General features: G+C 32.2%; 1 protein-coding gene across 6 annotated transcripts in view; it reads right to left on the reverse strand.

The window, feature by feature from the left end:
* SNTG1 (syntrophin, gamma 1) overlaps window positions 1-23,202 on the reverse strand; it is a 682,373-nt gene that overhangs the window by 225,182 nt on the left and 433,989 nt on the right. For 4 of the 6 annotated variants that reach the window (XM_012723045.1, XM_012723046.1, XM_004679887.2 and 1 more), the window contains 2 exons: window positions 15,039-15,087; window positions 8,000-8,134 (listed from right to left, as the gene is read on the reverse strand). In XM_012723045.1, the coding sequence (XP_012578499.1) occupies window positions 8,000-8,134; window positions 15,039-15,065 (162 nt within the window). In that variant the 5' untranslated portion in view covers window positions 15,066-15,087. The remainder of the gene's footprint in view (window positions 1-7,999; window positions 8,135-15,038; window positions 15,088-23,202) is intronic. The other 2 variants (XM_012723047.1, XM_012723048.1) reach the window with 1 other exon arrangement.

The following is a 23,202-nucleotide window of genomic DNA, read 5'->3' on the forward strand; positions in this document are numbered from 1 at the left end:
ATTACTCCAGATTTCCAGAACATATTATATTTAAAGTACTCTATGTATGGTAGTATACTATACAACATCATACTATACAACATATAATATGTGTCGTTTACTATAGTAAACTCTATAGGATGTACATTTAAAATACTCTGTATGTTTTAACTAAATGGGTACCAAATGCCCACATTATCAACACTATTAGCTGTTATATATACTAGTTATATCAATTTTTTAGGTATATATTTTTAAAAAGGAGAAAAAAAAGAAATGAGAACACTATTAAAGCTAGAGAGATCATCAAATAGAGAACTGTTTGTATTGATGATCTGTAATTGAAACAAAGATATGGAAGGAAAAAAGGTGCTATCATTGGCACTTTTTGATAGTGCAGGAAGAGTGAATAAACTTAATAAAAGAATACTAAAAACAGTAATCATTTTTTACTTATTAAAATCTATTATGTGTACATACAGTGTTTTATTACTTATTATGATAATTAAGACACACTGTGCCCTTGACTTTTTTATTTTTCACTATGGTTTCCTGGGAGTTAAATTTAGGTATTGCTCAAAATTGTATGCCAAGCACTTAGTATAGGCCTTAACGCAGTATTAGTGGTTATCTGTCAAAGTAATGAAGAGGTTGTTTTCACTGTTTCCAAGTAATTTTCACAATAGTCCACTGGCATAGCTAATATTTTCCCAATTGCAGATCAAGTTAATGAATATATTTATTTGCAATTTAAATTTAAATAGACTAAATTTTAAAACATTGGCAATATCAATATCAAATGTTGACAAAATTCTCATCAAGAAGATTTTTTCATTTTCTTTTTGGTTGGATTTCAAAAGAGAGTTTGGAAGTTTCCTACAAAGGTAAATATAATTTGAACATGTAGTCCAGATTTGCATGCCTAGGTATCCACTCAACTATTTTTAAAATCCATGCAAGTGAATTTAACATTGCATGCAAGTGTTTAAAACAGCTTTATTTTATTAATAATTTGAAGAAACTGAATGGACAGGATGATGTTCTTCAATATGTGAATGGACAAAGCAAAAAAAAAAAAACACACAGCAAAAGAAAAAAAACTACGTTACATTTATATACTGAATTCTCTATAATAAAAAGAAATGGCATGTCTGTCTATAAAAAGACATAGAGAAAATTTAAGAGTATATTAGTACATTAAAAGAAGCCATTCTGAAAAGGATATATACTCAGACTCCATTTAGACTGCATTGTGGAAAGGCAGACAATAATGACAATGAAATGGTCAGTGCTGGCTAGGAGTTCAGGTAGTAGCAGGGAAAGTAGAAGAGATAAATTTATGAGAGAGGATTTAAAGGGAAATGAATGGGGCTTCCCTGGTGGCTGTGAGATTAGGTTTTAACACTACCACTGCTACAGTCAGATTTTCATTGTAACCAGAAAGTCTGACACAGCAGACTTTCTCTTCCCCATTCTCTACTCCCCTTTGCAGTACATCTCAGTAAATTCGCTTGTTCTGCTTCCCACTGTGTCTCTGGTGGATGTGTATAGATACACACATACACATACATGCATGCATACATCTTTAAGGATACATATCCCATCTAGCCTCATGACTGAATTGAAATCTCTTCCCTTATCAAATTTCCCACAGGTAATGAACCTTACCTTAAACAACTCCACATCCTGTTCACATCCATGTGGTAATTAACACTAACTCAAAGGTTAAAGGCATATCAATGTTTTTCCTTCCTTCAGGAAATTAGTTTCACTGGTGAGTTTATTAATTGCTTTTTCCCACAAGAACAACTAAAGAAAGTTACTTTGTTTTGTTGATTCAAAAATCTACCAATGCCTTCTAGATCTCTATTGAGTTACTGATTATATTGTAGTTAAATCACCACTAGTTTTGATCCTTATTTTTAATTGAATCCACCTACAACTTTGAATTGTGTGTCTCTCTTTGATAAAATATGTATCCATCTTATATTGATTTTACTCTCACTGGCCTTCTAACAATATAGTGTCGGTATTTAAATCATTAATATAGGCTATAGTTGATTTTCTCTTAAGGCAGCATTGAAGAGTGATTAGTAACTGTCAGATTGCCACTGCCCTTGCTGTTTTAGAGTTGTAGATAATTTAGGGGATGGCAGTGACTGAATATTTATTTTGTGACCTCAAGGGCAGATGATGGCTTTCTTTTATGCTAAATTAAACTTTAACATCTTTTATTTAGCAACTGTGTAAACTGATCACAGACAATATACTCTTCATTTACATCTATTGCACAATTGCTGGTTGAATTGTGTTTGCATTTACAAACTATCACAGAAGGAAAATATCAGATCTAATTTGAACTCACTGTAACAACTTCAGTGAAATAGTCTCAATAAATCATAAGATGATTCAGAGAAGCAGTTAATATATTGAGGCAAAAATCTAACCCATGCACTGGTAAGAACCCAGTCTACATTGCTTTACATTTTTGTATATTACCAATTACAAAACATTTTTACTCTGTATGATGTAGGGATTAGATGTATTTTTTTCTCATACATATACTGCAATTTTGTAGTAGTTTATTGATAACATTTTCATTTCTCCCTTTGAACTGATTTGACACTTGTTCTCACATAGACAATTGCAATGGTAGACTGTCAGGTGATATTATTTTGAAATTCTATCCTCTATTGTACATATTGCAACTTTCAGAAGACTTGGAGGGTAAGTCTTGATTAATTCCAATGACTTCAATTCAGAGAACTGTAATAACTGCCCATTTCTCACCATCAGCCAATGACAGGCAGCTTTGCAGTTGTTTCTGGAGCAGCCTGCACAAAGCTAGTGGGAAATAGGGCAGACAGTAAGTACCTTCACTTCATATAGCAGGATTCATTCTTTCTGCTTCTTATTGCACACACAGAGACACAGGCAAGATCCTGCTATCTCAACCTCCCAAGCTAAAGCAATTTCATCAATTCAATGAGCCAAAGCCATCTCTTATATTATTTTCACCTTTTTGAAGCCAGATACCTTAAAAAAGGATATTTATAGTACATTATGTATATGAATGTATTTAGGAAGTCATAATAGATGCTCAGGAAAGAGTAAGACTCAGAAGCTCTCTAGTGGCTATCTAAGTCTAATCCTTAGCACAAAAACAAATAAAAAAATTAAGACAAAGAAACAAATTAACAAAAGTCACAAGCCCTAGAGAAGTAAAATAATGTACTTCCAAATTTACCTCACTATAAACCAAATGCCCGGTTTCAACCACAACAAAAATCACAAAGCATTAAAAAATAAATATCTGATCCTTTGAAAGATCAGATTTCTTCTCAAAAAATATTGGACATTTTCCAGTACAGATTATATGCTAGATAACAAATGTCAGTATATTTTAGAAGACAGAAACCATGGAAAGAATCTTCTCTAACCACAGTGGGTTACAGTGAGAAATCAATAACAGAAAGGAAAATGCAATTCACAAATTAACATACTCTTCAACAAACACTGTGTAAATCAACAAGAAATTACAAGGGAGAATAAAAGTATAGATGAATAAAAATGAAATTGCAACATATCAAAACATATGAAATGTAAAGAAAGTAGTACCGAGACGGTAGACTGAGAATTTTTCTGAGTTCTTCCACAAATTTTAATAGGTTGCAAAACCTACAGACTCATGTTTGAAACCAATAGTCATGTTACACTAGAAAAAGTGATTTTAAGGAGAGAAAACTATAGACCAATAACCTTTATGGTCATCATTTTCAATGTAATAATAGCAAGGAAATTCAGCAGTATATTAAAATAATTATATATCCTAATTATGTGGGAATTATTTCTAGGATGAAAAGATGTTCCACCATATGTCATTCAATCAATGACATACTCCACATTAACAGAATGAGGGGACACAAAATAGATAATCATTTCAATTGGAACAGAAAAATCCTTTGAAAAATTCAGCACACTCGTGACAAAAGTTAGCACTCTCCTAACACTAAATAAATTGGGAATAATAAGAAACTGCCTCAAGTAACAAAGGCCATGTATACAAAATCTACAGATAAAATTATAAAGGTTAAGGACAGAAAGCTTTCATGCTAAGAACAAGGCAAGGAAGCCTGCTTTCACTATCAGTAGACATAGTACCACAAAGTCTAATTAGATAATTCATGCAAGAAATCGGGGGATAGGGACATTATCCAAATTATAAAGGAAGAAGAAAATGTATCTTTGTTCAGTAGTGACATCATATTATACAAAGAATATCTGAGGATTGAAAAAAAATCAAAATGTTAAACTAAACAAAAGAATGATGCAGAGTAGTAACAGAGAAGGAAGACACATCAAAATTGTTTGCATTTCTATGTGGTACAAAGAACAATCTGAAAACTGAGAGAATAATCCCATGTACAATAGCATATATATCAACAAAATATTTAGTAAGTAAAAATCAGGAACTAAAATATTTATACAATAAAATCTATAAACTTTATCATGCATGTTAAGTAGGTCAGTGAATGGAAATGCATATCTGTTTCAAGGATTCAAAAGCTGAATGCCAGCAAGATCCCAACACTATCTAAAGTGAGCTAATATTTAATACTACCATCAACATTTCAATGTAATTTTATAGAAATGGGAAAATACTTGCTAAAATTTTAGTACATGGAAGCTCAAAGAACTCCAAGTACCCAAAATTGTCTTGAAAAAGACTAAACTGGACAAAACATACTTTACAGTTTCAAAATTGTCAAGAACCTACAGTAATCAAACTGATTCACTGAAATAGACATATAAAACAAAGGAAAAGAATAGGATGACCACTTATAGTCCAATGATTTTCAATAAGGATGCCAAAACACAAATGCTATTAGAAAAACTAGATCTAGCCCCAAAAGAGTCACATTAGCCTTCACCAAATACAAAAATTAACTCAAAATTGATCAAACATAGGTGTGAGTAGAAAATCATGGGGATATATGCATGATCTTGGTTTTGGTGATGCTTTCTTGGATAAACACTAAAAGTACAGCCATTAGTAGAAAGGCAGACATGGCTTCATCAAAATTAAAAACTTGTCTTATATTATAGAAAACAGTCATCAAAGTAAAAAGGAAATCCACAAGGTGGAAGAAATGTTTGTAAATTGGATATCTAATTAAATTAAAAAGTAGCCTAGTGTTACCATTTTATCCAGCAATTTCAGTTCTTTGTACATAAAATTATCGTTGACTCAGATATTCATGTGCCCAAAAGCTTGATAAAGGCCAAAGATAGAAACAATCCAAATATTCAAAGTAAGTAGAATACAATAGGTTATGATTGATTATTATAAAGAATTGAAGCTGTGATGCATGCTATAAAATAGATAATCATTGATGTCATAATGTTAAGTGAAATAAGCCAGACACAGGATTGCAAATATTATTTGGCTAGAATATTTAGTAAAGAGAGGCAGAAAGTAGAATAGTTGTAAGTAGAGAATGAGAAGAGGGAATTATTGTTTAATTTGTACAGTATGAGATGATGAAAATTTTGGAAGTGGATAGGGCTGATAGTTACAAAGTAATGTACTTTTTTTCAATGACACTAATCTGAGCACTTAAAATTGTTAAAATGGTAATCTTTTATTTATATAGAGTTTACCACAATTTAAAAAGGAATTGACCACATAAGTGGGCAATTCTAAGTGGGGGTGTAATTCTGTTTTATTTATAATGTTTAATTGATACATAACCTGTAATTATGATATTTTCAAAAATATGTTAATTATTATAATTTTATGGTAAATTCTGATCTCAGGAAGTACAAGCATTCCAAATTTGTTCTAATTCAAGAATGGTTTGACTATGCAAAGTACTTTGTATCCCCATGCAATTCTTAGAATTAGCTTATCAATATCTGTAAAAATATATTGTGGGTTTTAAGTGCTATTTTAAATTTAGAAATAGATGAATACCTACCAGTACATATAACCTGTAATTTGTAATTAAAATGATTCATGATATTGCTATATTTATTTGTCGATTTACTTTATTTTTCTTTAATATAATTTTATAGCTAAGAGAATTTTTTTTTAAAGATTTATTTATTTATTCATACAGAACTGGGGTATAGGCCAGAGATGCGGAGGGTGAGAGGATTCACCAGAGACAGAGTGGGGAGCAGAACAGGCAGATCGACGAAGTACACTGCTGAGGGGAGCAGCGGGCGGGTCAGGAGAGGTCTGCCACGCCATGTGGTCACCTCCGGGGCAGGCAGGAATCGAACTCATGCGGAAGCGGCTTTTAGATTCTCAGTGCTGTGCTTTAACCCACTGCGCCACCAGGGAGGGCCCCAGCTAAGAGAATTTTTATACAATTTTAAATAAAATATTAAATAAAATAAGTGTACTGTTTATTTCTAAGTGCATAGTGAATTACATATTAAATTTTATTACAAACAATATAAATATATTTACTTTGGACATTATCATTATTTACATTAAGCATGCTTAAATTTACATGTTATTCTAAGTTGTTGTTTTTTGGTTTTTTTTTTCAGATTCCCTGGGCTTTTTCTTGTATATCAGGTGAATTTTACAAAGCTATTTTACCTCTATCTTTTCATTTTTTATAATTTATAGCAATATATATATATATATATTGAATAACATTCCAGCAAGTGATGATCCTTGATTCACTTTAAATATGAGTATACTTAATATTAACTGCAGTGTTGTGAGAAGTTTTCATTAAATAAATATCCGATAAAGGAAGTTCCCTTCAATTTACATTTTGCTGAAAGTGTATCTGATAAGAGAGAAAGCAGAGAAAGAGAGAGGGAGGCAAGCAGGAAGGAATAAAAGAAGAAGAAAGGAAAGCAAGTCCTGAGTAACCTTTTAATTAATCAAGAAAGAACCGCAAATCAAGGTAATTAAATGACCTGTGACAAAAGCAGAGTTAAAGTCCTCAAAATGTCGAATATCTTTATTCAGTGAGAGTCTGCTGACTTAGGGCTGGCCTGTTATGACTGGCATAGGATGTTAATGAGACGGGAAGTGGAAATTCACCTGCAGCATTATTCACAACCACAAAACATTCCAGGTATGTCTGTGAATAAACTAAAAAGTAAATTTCATACTTAATAGCTACAGATGTCTAGGAAATCCAGGAAATTATTTCAAAACTTGTAATTTTCTTCTGAGATCATGTATGGTGACACTGTTGACATGATGAACTTAATGCTATGTCACAACTAATGATAAACTCTAAAATGTGTCCTGTCTTATGATAAAATTAGATTTTATCAAATCTAATCTAATTTAATTTAAGGAAGTCTTTACAGTTGTACTTTAGCACTAGTGTGCAAAGCAGTAAATTTTGCGTTGTAATTTATGATTCTAAATCTGGATTAACAATCACAGCATGTCATGTCAACCAATTAGTGCATTGAAGAGAACTTAGAAAAAAAAAAAAAAAGAAGAAGAAGAATTCTATCAGGTAATCTGGTAGCTCACAGAATAATCAATGCATATCCTCTGGGCATAGTATTGGTTTTGAGCTCAGTGACTTACTACCTCAAGTGCCTTGCTTCCCAAATGCTGAAAGAGTGGCTTCACTTTTGCAACATCTACAGAAATCGAGTAAAGTACAAGGCCAGAACAGGGAAAAATGTCATACACTCATCTCATTTAGTTCTCTGTGTGCAAAAGTAGAGTACAACCCTTAAACTCAGAAAATACAAGTGTCCCTCCTGTCACACTGTGATGACTGGAATCTGTGAAACTCAAAGGTGGAGAAGGTGGGAAAATATGACTATGGACCCAGTGAAGGTCATTATAAAGGATTAGTTTTTAAAATGCAAACAAAAGCTACATGAAGGACAATTGATTAGATTCTGAAAGTAAAAGAAAACTATGTTAAGACTTTTCTGTGAGTAAACAATTCTATTAACGTAAAAAAAAAAAAAAAGGAAAAAGAAAAGGATAAAAGAAAAGAAATTCAACAGAAGGAAATTTACTTACACCAGAATAGAAAGGCTCACCAGACACACATATCACATCCTGTTCCTGGATCATCAAAATATCTTTGGCTAGGTGTAGTCGGACTTTGAAAGGCTCCTGATTACCATCCTGCAGCAAACAAATCCCTGTCTTTGTCTTCAGACAAAAAGAAAAGAGCAAGACAGAGAAAACAAAAAATACACTGAGTTTATAGATCAAAATGTTATGGCCTATTTGCAGTAAAACAACATGAATAAAATTTGAGATCTCGTTACACTTTCATGAGTCTGGATTTAATATATATAAAGGTGCAGTGAAAAAGGATAACTGTTTCACATAGACTAGACCTCAGATATTGGGCATTATGTTAGAAAATCCACAGAGAAATTTGGAGACTAAGGATTCTATCTCATATACTACAGTAGACTAAGGATTCTATCTCATATATTATGATAGAAAATTAATATTTTGTTTAAAATTTATAATCTAATTTTTGTAACAGCTTAAGAGAAAATTTTAGTCTATGCAGTTCAATCATTTACAATGTAAACTTTGATGATTTACAGTGTATTCATTCACATTTGCTCAGCTATCACTACAATAAATTCTACCTGATGCCTGCCACTCTTAAAAAATAAAATCCCCAAATCCTTATATTCAGTTTTCTGTCTCTATCACAGATATTAAATGTGAAAACACATAGACTTTCTATCATTTCTAACCTTCGTTATCTGCTCATTCCAAGTAGCCAAGACACACACACGCGTTGTCTGCATCATAGAACCAGGAAGTATAGTTTATTGCCTAATTTAACATAGTTGAAAAGAGCTGGTTTAAGACCCAAGGTTTTTGACTCATAATCCACTGTTCATGCTTTGCACATTTTTGAAAAGTTTAACTACATAACTTTAAATCAGCACCTTCGTCATCACTGGAAGTGTCCATGACTTTGTGATTCCTGAAGCATGCCAGTGTTAGAATAGTCACTGAGAAAATAGCAACATTCCTCTATAAGTGCACTTAACACCCTTATTTGTCAGAAATCTAAAAGGAAATTCTATTGAGATAGAATATAAACTCTAGTGTTTTTCTGTACCAAACAGGAAGCAACTACTTCAATAATTATATTTTCATTCTAACATTAAGTCCTTATTTTGGATAAATGGACAAAAATATAAATAAGTCTTTATCTTCAGCTGTTACTGAGTGAAATACCCCAAACTGTAATGGACTTTGTCCTGGAATATAACTTCTGTTTGGATTGCTAGGGGTTATTTAAGATAATACTCCATAATGTAGATTTGACTATAGTTAATGCTGTAACTGTCAAAGATCACTAATTGTGTAAAATGCTTTATCTCACATGTTAATACATACCATAATTAGTCTGTAATCATTGTGTATGATAATATATTTTAGGAAAAAATAGCTTTTTCTGGAGTAAGGATGGTGCTCCTTCCTCAAATATGGGACTGATGCATAGCAGGTACATACTGTATTTTGTTGATTAATCTATTCCAGAACATAACTCAAGTGGTTCTGTTTGCAGTTCAAAACATTTTATAAAAAGCAAATTATATTTTCCTTAATATAGATCATAATTTCTACATTTTTCACATAGAAAAGTCTCTCATGCTTACAATGAGACCTTGACAGGGAACTGAAATCAGGAATCTCTAAGGTATTGTGGGGAAGTGAAGGGTATAAAATAAGATGAAAGCCAAATGAACACAACTGAAAACATTTCTGATTTTCAATGTACAGTACATTCTGTGCCAACCCCCCCCCCCAGAAGTGTATTGGAAAAACTGGCAATCACAAATAATTGTTTCAGCTTGAGGATGAAAGATAGGCTTTTCCCAGAAAGCCCATAAATACACATTATAATGAGATACAAAAATTCATCTAGGGAAAGTTTGAGGGGCAAAATACAGTTAGGAGATTTATCACATCAAATTCCTGATATGATCACAGCTCCTTCTACTAACATATAAACTATTCCCTAAATTATTAGACAGCTATTTGGAAGTGCAAAGAGAATGCAAACTTTTAGACAAAGCTAAAGAAAAAATTAAGTGACTTTTTCTTACAATTAACTGTTTTCATTCTATACATATACACACAGCACACCCTTCATATGCATACATTTACATAATCAATAAATAGCCTACTGGAGAAAATAATTTGCAAAGATCTAACAAAACTAATATTCAAGTGCAAAGCATTTTGGGGTTATAGATGTAACATATGTTACATTATAAAAATTTAACTTATATATACGAATATACATTTAAAAGTCCACACATTTGCAAGTCATTAAATTTGCAAGTCTTAGTATAAACTCACATCATTAGTATAGAATCAGACATGAATTAGACATTAGTCTATGAGCTTAGATTATTCCTATATATAAAAATATATATGAATATGATGCAATATGATTTCCTATTAATCTTTTTTATTATTATTCATATGGAACTGGGGTACAGGCCAGAGATGTGGATGGTGAGTGGATTCACCAGAGACAGAGAGGGGAGCAGAACAGGCAGATCAACGAAGTACACTGTTGAGGGGAGCAGCAGGTGGGTCAGGAAAGGTCTGCCGTGCCATGTGGTCACCTCAGGGGCAGGTGGGAATCGAACTCATGCAGAAGTGGCTTCAGCTTCTTAGTGCTGTGCTTTTAACCTGCTGCGCCACCAGAGAGGGCCTCTATTAATTTGTTATAGGAGCATCATGGAGAAAGACGGTGCTAATGGATAACTTCTAGATAGAAATATGTGCAATAATCTTGAAAAACAAATTGCAAAACAATAATTAGAGGACGCAAAATTATTTTATTCAAGATGGAAAAAAGCTGAGTAAAGATATGAAACCACATGAATGCACAGTACAGGTGAAATTAGATGACAGAAACACAAGAATGTGTCCCTAAGGCCAAGTCTGTGCATTGCAGTGGATGATATGGAGAAGAGCCAGGAGAGGAGGAAGTGGCCCATACCCTGTGTTATGGGCCAGGGGTTTGAAGTAATGGAGATGCCCTAGAGAAATTAGACACATGTGAGTTTGTATTTTATAAATGTATTGCTTGTAATAGACAAGACTGATAGAGACATTTAAAACACAGCATTACTGACATAAATCTAAACATTGAGTGAGAAATATTGTGAGAGGTTAAAGTCTTCCTTAGAAGATGGATACATCTGTTTTAAGGCACTCTCCTGATTCAGGGCAGCATTGCTTAGCTGGTATCACCACTAATAAACTGTGGCCATATATTTCATGTATTTGTTGTTTAATAACCACTTATAAAAAATTATTCTGTACCCAAAAATATTAGTTCCTTTCACTCTCCTGATAATTTCATGAACTCTTCTTATAGACTGAACAGAAACAGATAGAACTAGACATCAGAAACCGATAGAACTAGACTAAACCTAGGCTGTTGGACTTCAGATTCCATGCTCTATCAGCTGCCCTGGTTTCCCTCAAGCAAAGATTATTTAAGGGCCTCAGCCTCCAACTCTCTGGTCCACAATGACATGGCATTGTGTCTTTCATTAGGTAGCAATGGGCCATAGATAATATCCCATGAGAATACAAAGGACTCAAGTTGGATGTCATCTTGAATCAGATGTACTTTATGTATCAATACAATGACTACTGGAAAGAAAATGAATAAGCTATCACTCAATACCTGATAGATGATTTTGCCAACAAAATGGTATTACTAATCATCCATTTTCTAATTTAAAAGTTATGGCTACTTTAATATAGGTCCCATTAGTTCAACAAACACTAAGTATATTTTCACATTACTTGAAATCTGTTTCTTTATCCTGAAATATAATATTTACAGTATGAAATGGAAAAAACCAGAAACTATAAGAAACTAAAGACCATAATATAGAGACCATAATATAGAAAAACTAGATAGAGACTTCAAATATTCATGCAGTTAGTCTCAATATTTCTATACTTATGTTTACAAATATATCTTAATTTGTTTTATAAAGCTATACTTAAGTAGTATGTAAATTCTCATACTCTACTATATAGTAGATGTAGATCATTAAAAGCCATTTCATATAAGATGTTTTAAATGCATTTTACCCTTTACATTTCCTTCCAGGATTCTTCTAATCATGATCTCCTCCTAGGTTTATTCTATCCATTTTTTTTTTTTTAAGTACTAGTAGCAGAATAATGATCTTTGATGTCTTTGAAGGACACAGGTTATAAAAATTAGTCCTTGCTTTTATGAACTCAGAGTTTTCATTCATAAAATATATTAAGCTGATACTGATCATTATTATATTTTGGGATCACCAATAGAGATTTCAACAAAAGTTATTTCTATGTCACATTTATGTAATTTCATATTTTATATTCTCATCTCAAGTAGATCTTAATAATAAGCTATCACTATTTATTAAAATATTACTACTTATTAAAATAATTACTATAGACTAATAAATATTACTATTTATTGAAATAATTGCGCTATAGATTAGGATATAGTATTTTATTCATCATAGGGTTTCCTCTCTATTGATTATTAAATCATAGTCACAGCTTACATTTAATTAAATGAGGGAAAATTAAATAATAATTCTACAAATTATTAAATCAAATACATGACTTAAAAATGATGCTTTCATAGTCAACAGAAAGAAGCAGATGATATTTTAAAAAGTATAGATTTATAAATAAAATATAAAGTAAAAGTAGACTAACAACAGCATATAGGTTTATGTGAAACAAAGTTATCTTGGTAGCACCACTATTTATTAATTTTTTAAAATATTGTTTACATCATTCTTCATTTTTGTACAATGTATTCTTTTTCATCTCAGTTGTACCCACATGGTATTACCACCACCAATATATTCATATGCTATCAACTTTTTAAAGTAGAGACAGTCATTAAATATGCCCAACTACATGTCTATTTTTTATTCTGAATTGTGGATTTTCAAATTTATTTTTTTCTTCCTTATCATGCTCTAAATCCCAATTTCTTGAAAAAACTAAACCATTTTTATTGTAACAGGGAAGCATTTCAAACATTAAATAAAAGTTCCCATCAAAATAAATAATATTAGATAATTAAGATATTTTAAATGTAATTTATCTGGTTAAGATAACTTTTCAAACAATAGACATTCCTGGTATTTATATAGTAATATTTTAACTAATGAAATTATCAGTTTTTCATCTGTAGTGTCTTACTAGAAGTTAAGCGAAAGCAAATTATATTCAACTTATCTTTGATTATAACATAATGTCCAGCTTTTAGAATAATGTGCTTTTAGAAAGAAACACATAGTTAGATGCAGAAGTTCTAAGTCTCAACTCACAATTCTGCTTTTAAATAATTATTTAATGACACTCATCATTTCTTTAAAAAAGAAAAAAAAATAAAACTTAGTTTCTTCATTACAGAGTATTGAGTTAAGTTAAATAATTACTCTGGTTCCTTTGCACTTTATAGTCATAGACTATATATTTCAGGCAAACTCAGTGACTGTGGCTCAGTGTCCTGGGTAGCTATTCATTTTCAGAGTATTTCAGAGTTCCCCATTCCTGACAGCCCAACTAGTGTGTGGAAGACATACAGTGAATATTGTTGAGCTGTTGTGGGACAGTTCTATTGCACAGTGAGGGCAGTCTGAAAGAGTGGAGAATCTCAAAAGTTCTTTGCAAGAAAACAGAAATCTACCACTACAAAATCAAAGGCAAAATTATCACAACAGTTTCAACATTACAAAACAAATGTTCTGGATCTTAAATAAAAGATAATATATATTCCAAATCAATTATTCAAAATAAATTTGTTAAAAAGTACAGAAAATCAACTTTGTTAGTCTCAGAAGTTCAAGGTAAACCCATTATTAAAGTAGTATTTGGCCATTATCTGGTGTGCTTCATTTGTGTCCCAAGCACAAACATCTATTCAGTTTTAACACCTGTCTTACTACCCAAAACACAAGTTAACATATGTATTAAAATGACAAACTTTCTACATTAAGAAAATTAAAATTATTTTGCATTTATGTAATTTACATACACATATAAATTACAAATACTTTTATTTAAATACCTAAATTTAAGTTTCAAAACCGTTAACTGCAATAACAAAAGGAATCCATTGGTGAGTGCTAACTTACAGATAAATAATATATTTTCCTTTGATAGAATTTTGTATGTAATCTGAGAGAGGTTTGAAAATATAAGGATAATTTAAATTTAAAAATATAGTATTTAGATATATTATCATAGTTAACTTCTGAAAAAAAAAGTGATTTATTAATTTTAAAAGAGTTAGATCCTAAACTTTGATCTATGGTGATATGTAAAAAAATATATTTTCCAGGAAATCTGTCAAATGACATTTCATTAAAATAACAATTTGGATAACTAGTAATAGCTAATGACTATTGTTGGTTTGTCAATAGATAATCCAACTGTTTGCTTTTCTTTGGGTAGTTTATGAACAATAAATATATTTTAAAGTTTAATAAACAACATGATTTTTAAATTTGGAATTTTCCTGAAGAGTGAAAAGACAATGTCTTGATCACATATCTAATGAAAGATAATATTTCTTTCTAATATAGATTGTTCACATCGTCTAGGTATAAGTTAGTTTATACAACATTGCACATTTGAAGGTCTTTAAAATCCTTGGAAGACCAATGAATCATTGTTAAGTCTTATCAAATTGTGATGACAGTGCTTCAGAAAATCTAAATTGATATTCATAAATATTTAAATAATGCTTAAATAAGTAATACTGGGGCGATTAACATAGAATTTACTGCTGAAAACACCTTACGTATCTTCAAATTTATGTGAAAAAGAATTACATCTAACATTTCAACTCTAGTGAATAGTTTATGGAGACATTCAATCAAATAAAATATATTTCTGTCTTCTTAAAGGAAGATTGAAAATCTGAACCTTCCCTAGATATTCTGGCTACTTATATAAAGGAGTGACTAGAGTTTTCTGTCTACAACCTGTTTTCCTAATTTGAAAAACAGAAAGTCACTTAACCTACCTCTTCACAGGCAGTCCTGAAATCCATGTGCTATGGCACCAGGAATAGTCTGGAAGAAACAGAGAAATGGTAAGCCATCAGCATTGAATTAGGTGGAAGGGAGGGGAATAGGAGTTTGCAGACAGAGAAATGAAGCATATCCTGTGGGCAAACTGTTAAGAACTCCCACCGTATAATAAACAGAGGGGAAAAAGAAGAAAGATTTTTTCTTCCTAAACTTTTGTGAGGCAGACACCACCTCCTGTGACTGAGAATACGCATTTCTCTGCACTTTTCCACTCCACTAATCACTCAAACATGACTTACTATATTATTAATCTCTTCCCTCAAGTGTTAGTGCATTCCCAATATTAATTTTGAAATCTAGTTTACAACTGGGAAAGAAACTCAGAAAAAAGAGTAATTAAAAACTGCCTTTCATGTGGCTATCTCTTGAAGTAATGTTGACTAATCTTTTGCATTTTAATTAAATGGCTATATGCATGAATAATTCTGTCTAGCAATTAAATTTTTATTAATCAATAGTGTGAATAAGGAAGGATGCTATTAGTGAATAATATTAATATTGATAACATTAAAACAGTGAATTTTAATTAATAGTGAATATTAGAATATTAGAATAAGCCAATGAATAAAATATTGACTAGAGATTCACTTAGTTGTTATGTGTAACAACTAAATGGTGACATAGACTTATATGCATAAAACTGCCTATTAGAATTCATTTAAGTGTTCTTTGAGAGTTTCAATTTAATTATGTGAAAATCATAAGAACATTAAAAGTTATCATTAGAAACTTGATGCCATGACACTATAAAAAGATATAGCAACTAAATGTAAGGGTTAAAAACAAATGATACTTTAAAGTACATGGGAAATTTCCAATATAAGACTTTGTACTCTTCAAAATTACTCCTATCAGGGTGGGGTATAATTCAGTGGTAGAGCATCTGACTGCAAAATTATTCCCATCAGTTTTTAGAATGGTACATCACTTGGTTCTTTATTATTATATTCTGTTATATGAAATTAATGAAAATCTGATCTCGATGAAATGGAATGAGAGGTTCATCCATGCTCTCACTGAATTATTACTATTTCCTATTAAAGAAAATATATTATTTTAAATAGCAATTGAACATGCTACATAATACATTGAGTGTTTTTTGTTTTTTGTTTTTTGTTTTCCTAAATCTGTCTTGTGGGTTCTGAGTCTGGTTATATTTTATTGGAAAGCATAAGATAGATTAGACAAAACATAGGTTAAAAATAGTAAATACAATGTCAATTTTATGATAAAATTATAATCTGATTTTATACATTACATAATATTGAGTGCTTATAAGATATTTGTTATTAGCTTAACAATTAATTTTCACAATTGTTTTCAAGATTGTATATGAAGAAAATGGGAATTCCTACTTATCACTTTTATATAAAATATTTTTCTTTACTGTAAAACTAGTAAAATTCCAGTATTTACAGATTACATAAAACATAAGTTCTCTAGAATTAATTTTAATTCCCTGCTATCCAATGAAACCAGAGAAATAGATGAGGAAATTTAACCATTTGTCTAAACTTAATCCTTAATCTCATATTTAGTACCCTATGACAAATTTAACTTAAATTATTTACATATATAAAATAACTATTATGATACATCTGGGTAGGAGTATACTTTCTCTCTCTCTCTTTTTTTTTTTTTTACTTTACCTTCCATCATCTTTGATCAAAATATTAGGTAATAAAATAATATGTTTACTCAGGAAAATAATTAATACAGGACTCAAAACATGTACAGGCTATGTAACAAATTTCCCAACAATTATAATACATATTAAATTGGTTATCGATTTAAAACTTAACTGTTTTTCTTACATTTTTCTGAGACTTACTTTGTATAAACTTTTATGTTAAACTGAGTTTGATAGGCAGATATAGCACAGCAATAGTGTGAAAGTTTCCAAATGACAATTATTATTTTCCTTTATTAGTAATAGTTTTATATTTGTATGGCAAATTTATTACAATTCATGAACAAGTATTATATAACTCCAAACCTTATTATTCTTTAGTTTTTTGTTTTGTTTTGTTTTTTGAATGTGTTTTTTTAATTTCTGTTCCAGGATCTCATCCTGGACACCCCATTCTATTTAATATACTCTCCATATACTTCTTTAAAGTAAAAGAACTTCTCAAAATTCTCATTCTTTTTTAAATAACTTTTACAGTTTCAGGAACGTTGGTCATTGATATGTATAATGTTCTTCCACAAGGATTATTTTTAAATATTTCTCATGATTACATCAGGGTTATATTTTTGGGGGTGGAAATCCACAGACATAAAAGTCATTCACCTAATCACTATCAATAAGGCTGTCCTTGATCACCTAGTTGAAATGGTACTTGTCCGGTTTCTCCATTGTGGTTACTCATTTTTTTCCTCTTGCCACACTTTAGGTTTTGAAGTGTGTTTTATATTTATGTTATGAATAGCTCATGTCTAAAGAAAGTAGGGTATTAGGCTTTCCTTCTTTGAAGGTGTAATGCCAACATAATTTGCATTGCTTTACATATGAAATAGTCCCATTATTCACTCACAATAGAGTAAGTTCAAATAGGTGGAGTCACCTTCTCCCCTAAAAAAAAAAAAAACAAATAATATAAATAATATTTGTTTAGAGAAAGACCCAGAAGTTTCTGGGGAGACCCAGAAGACTCACGGGATTTTCCCAAGATCTTTTAGTGAGGTTGATGCCTGTTGAGAGGAAGGACTGGGAACAAGTGAAGGTGATTGTGACTGGGAAAGTAGAAACTCCAGCTAACAGAACTGGCTGGGATTGGCCATCCAAACCAAAACAGGACAGTGAAATTATCTGGAGAAACTTTTTTTATATGCAATCACAGTTCTGACCCCTAAGTGGTGGGGATTCTGTAGGTGCATTCCCAAAGCAGGACATTGATAAAACTGCAATTGGTGTGGGCATGGGAAACTGCTTCCATGCCCCTTCCGGAAGAGAACAAAGGGATGCCAGCCTTACCCAGGCTGGGCTCCATAGTGGCTACAATATCAGAAAAAAAGAACTTGAAATAAATCAGGAAAGCTTGAGAATTTAACAAAGAACATACAGATCTTATGGACTTATAGCCTCCACAATGGTGGAGGCATTGCAGAGACACATTTTCAGAGATCTCAGAATGACAATATAGCATATGACCCAATTAATTCACTGTGGCACCACCTGCCTGCCAAACCCACCTTAGTCCTGAAGCTTGAGACTTGTAATCCAGAACTAGGTATACCCCTAAAGGAAACTGAAACTTCACAGGTCTTGACCCATAGTAGAAAGAAGCATCAAAAAAGGTGGAATGGTGGGTGATTTGATGATGGGAAACCCGTGGGGATTACAATCGAGATGGAAAAAAAAATGTGCAAAATGATGTAAAAATAAACTTTGTAATAAAAAAAAAAAAGGTGGAATGGTAAATTAAGACACCTAAAACACTGAACACAGATTTCTGTAAAGAGAAAGGATGAGTAGGGGTCACCAACTTCAAACTGAGCTTGAGTATTTACTACAAACTCCCTTCCATCCCTGAACTCATAATAAGTTAACTAGAAATAGAAACAAGCAAAACTAAGTCATTTGACACCAATCACAAAAAAAAAAAAAAAGGCAATACACACAAGAACAATGAAAGGGACATTTGAACACATTATAGAAAAAGCAAAATGAGAAATTATGGATCAAATCTATAGAATACAGAAATAGAAGAGCTACAAAATCTTAGAAAGGAGATCCAGAACAATGAAGGCTCTTCACCAAAGATAATAGAACTAGTAAAGGATCACAAAAGGAGACTCAATAAAATGCAGGCAAATTTGAGAAGTTAAACAGGAAGAATGATTTCAGAAATAGAAGTCTCAACTGAACAAATCACCCAATTAGATAAAGACAAATAAAAATATGAGGAGACTCTACGAGAAATATTTTCAATTAGAAGGGGTAACACAAGAATAACTGGAGTTTCAGAAGGTAAACAGAGAAAAGAGCAGAGTCTATTGAAGAAGTTATAACTAAGAATATCTCAAACCTAGGGAATTAATTAAATATGGAATGTCCCAGAAATAGGAAGAGCATCCAAAAATTTTAAATGAAAAATATACATATATTTGGGCCCTCCCTAATGGCACAAGTTAGGATGCAGCACTGAAAGCTAGTAGGAGGCAATTCAGTGTGAGTTCAATCCCCAGTCCTGGAAATGATCCACATGATGTGGCAGATCTCTCCTGTCTCCCCTGCTGCTCCCCTCAGTAGTGTACTTTGTCAATCTGCCTGTTCTTCTTCCCACTCTGTCTCTGGTGAATCCTCTCACGGTTCCTGCACCTCTGGCCTGCACCCCAGTTCTGTTTGAATAAATAAATATTAAAAAAAGAAAAAGATACTTATATTTAAATTATCAAAACTCAAATAATAAAAAAAAAAGGAAGCAAGGCAAGAAAAATAACTCCCAAATACCTAAGTTAGCCTTTGCTTGGATTTCACCACAGACACTCTCCAAGCAAGAGGAGAGTAAATTTTTCCATGAATCTAAAAGACAATACCTACCAGTCAAGAATAATTTACCCTAAAAATGTTAGTCAAATATGAAAGTGAAATAAAGGTTTTCCCAGAGAAAAAGAAATAGTTTATCACTACCAGACTTGCATAACATGAAATTTTGAACCATCCTATAAGAACAATAACATGAGTGATAATAAAAAAAGTCTTCATTAATAATTACCCTAAAGATTATTGGTCTGAAATCAAGGCATAGACAGAGAAAGTGCATGAAAAAGTATGATGCATCCTGGAATAAACCAAAGCATGTGAGACTAAACAAAACGCTTCTGAAAAACTTCTGAGACAAACAATAAATCAAAAATATTTTGAGACTAATGAAAATGGTGACAAGCTATTGAACCATATGGTATGTTCTAAAATCAGTACCATGTGAGAAGCCCATAAAAGTACAGGAACACTTAGACAAATGCAAGAAATTAACTGTACAACTGAAGAAACTATAAGTAAAAGAACATAAGTATCCAAAAAAATTAGAAGGAAAAAAATAATAAAAACCTAAGCATAAATAAAACAAATAGAAACCAAGGCCTCTCTGATGGCTTAGGTGTTAAGTCTCAGTATCACCTCTATGACCTGGGGTTATAGTGATACAGGGTGGCAGGGGACACTACACTGGCCAAGGTCCCATTGACCACTATACCAGTTTCTGTCTGGGTTCTTCACCTGAACACACAATTACAAGATACCTCAGACTCAACAAAATAACAACAAAGGATTTATTTAACAATCCAGGAAAAAACAAGAGTTACGAGGCCAATAATGGCTATTTACCCAACTTTGTATCCAATACTGTCCAATCTGTTTTAATGATGGCAACTTCCTTCCACTGAGGATGTGAAATGCCTCTCTGGAACAAAAGGCCACCTTAGAAAGCTGTCTAAGATGGCATCTTCCTGCCACTGTGGACACTCAGCAGCCAAACTATAGGCCAGGATCCGTTTCACAAACACAGCAAAGGATGCAACAGGAGATACTCCTTGAGCTGCCAAAATGCCCCTGCACAGCACCAAGTAATCGATAGTCCAAAACACAGCTGTGGGGGCCAATTGACCCAACAAACAGCCACACTCACACATTTTAGCAAGATACCTGGCTCCAGGTCTCCGGTCCTCTCCAGGCCACGCTTCAGCAAGACTGCCATCCTCCACCAGATGAACAAAACTTTTTCAAAGCAAGCACTCAGACAAGTCCGTACATGATGGTCAGACAAGGCCGTACATGATGGCATCTGCCATGTAGTCCACACCCACAAGCCTAGCTTAGCGGTACCCTTACTGAGCTGTAAGGAGCAATGTGCCTCCATCCTGAGGCCACACTGCTGTTGCTGCTGGCTTGTGTGCTGCCACGACTACGCCTCCCTCACTAGAATCTCTGTGGAGCTTCTCTCTTGCCAGCACATGCGCAGTTTCTCTGTAAGCCCAGCGCGCCCTCTAGCGCAAACACAAGGATTCCCTGTGAATGTGTAGCACTCTTGTAATTTTTCTGTTGCTTCACTCCGCTTATAATACTTTCCTGGGTACTCTATTTTCAATCAGCAAACCCCTCCGGGAGCACCGCATGTAATAAACTATGATCTACAGCTACCAGTATCAATAGCTCCAGGTAGGGAGCTGACCCAATTGATACAGTAGACCACTCCTGCCTTGCCTGTTACACCCCTCAGCAGTGTATCTCAGTAAACCTGCTTGTTCTGCTCCCCACTGTGTCTCTGGTGAATTCTCTCAACCTCCACACACACAAGATCTTCTACACAAAAGTGAAAAATAGTAACAATAATACAACAAGAAGAAAGTAAAAGCAGTTTAAAGGGTTATTGAAACTGAGAATTGGTACTTTGGGGAAAAAAAACTGTTCACAAGTCTTTAACTAGATTTCTGAAGAAAAGAAAAAAAGACAAATAAATTGAATAAGAAAAAAAAGAAGTGAAATCATAACATGTATATACAGCAGAAATACATAAGAACACATGATCTTATATATGTTTCTGGGAACAAATTATACAACCTAGAAGCAAAAACAACAAAAACAAAACAAAACAAAAAACATAGAAGTAAAATTAAAACATTTTTGGCGTATACACCTTCCCAAGACTTAATAAAGATGAAATAGATAAATTAACAGTTCATGTGCTGAAATTGAAAGAATAGTAGAAAGTATTTCCAAGAACAAATGCCAAGGACCAGATGGGTTCTCCAGTTAATTCTACCAAACCTTCATTGAAGACCTAATAACTATCCTACTCAAATCCTTCCAAAGATCTAAGAACGAGGAAAATTTCCAAAAAAAAAATCACACTACAACATTAAATCAGAGTTTCATTCAAAATAGAAAGAAGGATAAGGAAATTCACTGTGAAACAAAAACATAACACTGTGTTTGACATGAAAGAATACTAAAGGGGCTATTACAAAACAACAGAAAAATTACCTAAGTTATACAATGTCGAGGCAAAGAGTGAATGTTGGGCTTATCAGAAGGTTGAAATCAAACCACTAATTGGACCACAAGTATTGTCCTCAACATCACATCACACACTAGCCACAAAACAACCTTTAAGCAAACGTCAATATGAATAATAAATAAGGCAATGAAAATGAAACCTAAACAAAAAGAAAGTATCAAAAAATTTCAAAGCACAGTTTAAAAAAAAAACAGAATGGCAGATGTAATTTGTGGCTTAATAATCACCTTAAATGTAAATGACTTGAATTCAACCAATTAAAAATTAGAGTAGACTAGATTTCAAAACAAAGTTCAACCATCTGCTGTTTACAGGAAACTCTTACTATCAAACACAAGAACAAATTTAAAATTGCAGGCTCAAAAACAATTCTACAATAAAGTAGTACTCAAAAATATTTGGGAACAGCTTTATTAATATATCATAAAATAGATTATCAATTAAGAAATATAATAAGAGATGACTGTATATTACATTATGATATTATATTTTATAATATGTTAATGTATGGATGGTATGCAATTTTTATACCCTTACTAGTATACATGTAAAAAATGAAGGAACAACAATTTATAAAATACAAATATAACTAAAGAAAGATTGGCAACAGCAAAATATGTTTATGAGATTTTAATTATCCAATTACAAGTATGGCTCAATCAAAACAAGATAAATTAGGGAACAATAACCTTAACTAGAAGCTAGATGAAATAGGTTTAACATATATTTTAACATATATTTACATGTCATTCAACCCAAAATACACTGCATATACTTTTTTTTTTTCAAGTGCACTGGAACAATTTCAAGAATGTACCCAATTTCAAGACACATCAATTGTCAAGAAATTGCAAACATTAAAAAAAAAAAAACTGAAAACTTACAATGCCACCGAGCTAAAAATTACTATATTAAAAACAAAACAAACAAACAAAAAACAGTCAAAGGCATAAATACATGGAGACTACATAATATGTTGCTTAATATTTAAAATAATATATCAAAATAAAAATTTAAAAAATCTCAAGATTAATGAAAATAGGATACAAACTATCAGAATGGATGAAATACATTA

The sequence above is a fragment of the Condylura cristata genome, unplaced genomic scaffold (assembly GCF_000260355.1).
Source record: "Condylura cristata isolate star-nosed mole 26May11 unplaced genomic scaffold, ConCri1.0 scaffold00009, whole genome shotgun sequence".
NCBI lineage: Eukaryota > Metazoa > Chordata > Mammalia > Eulipotyphla > Talpidae > Condylura > Condylura cristata.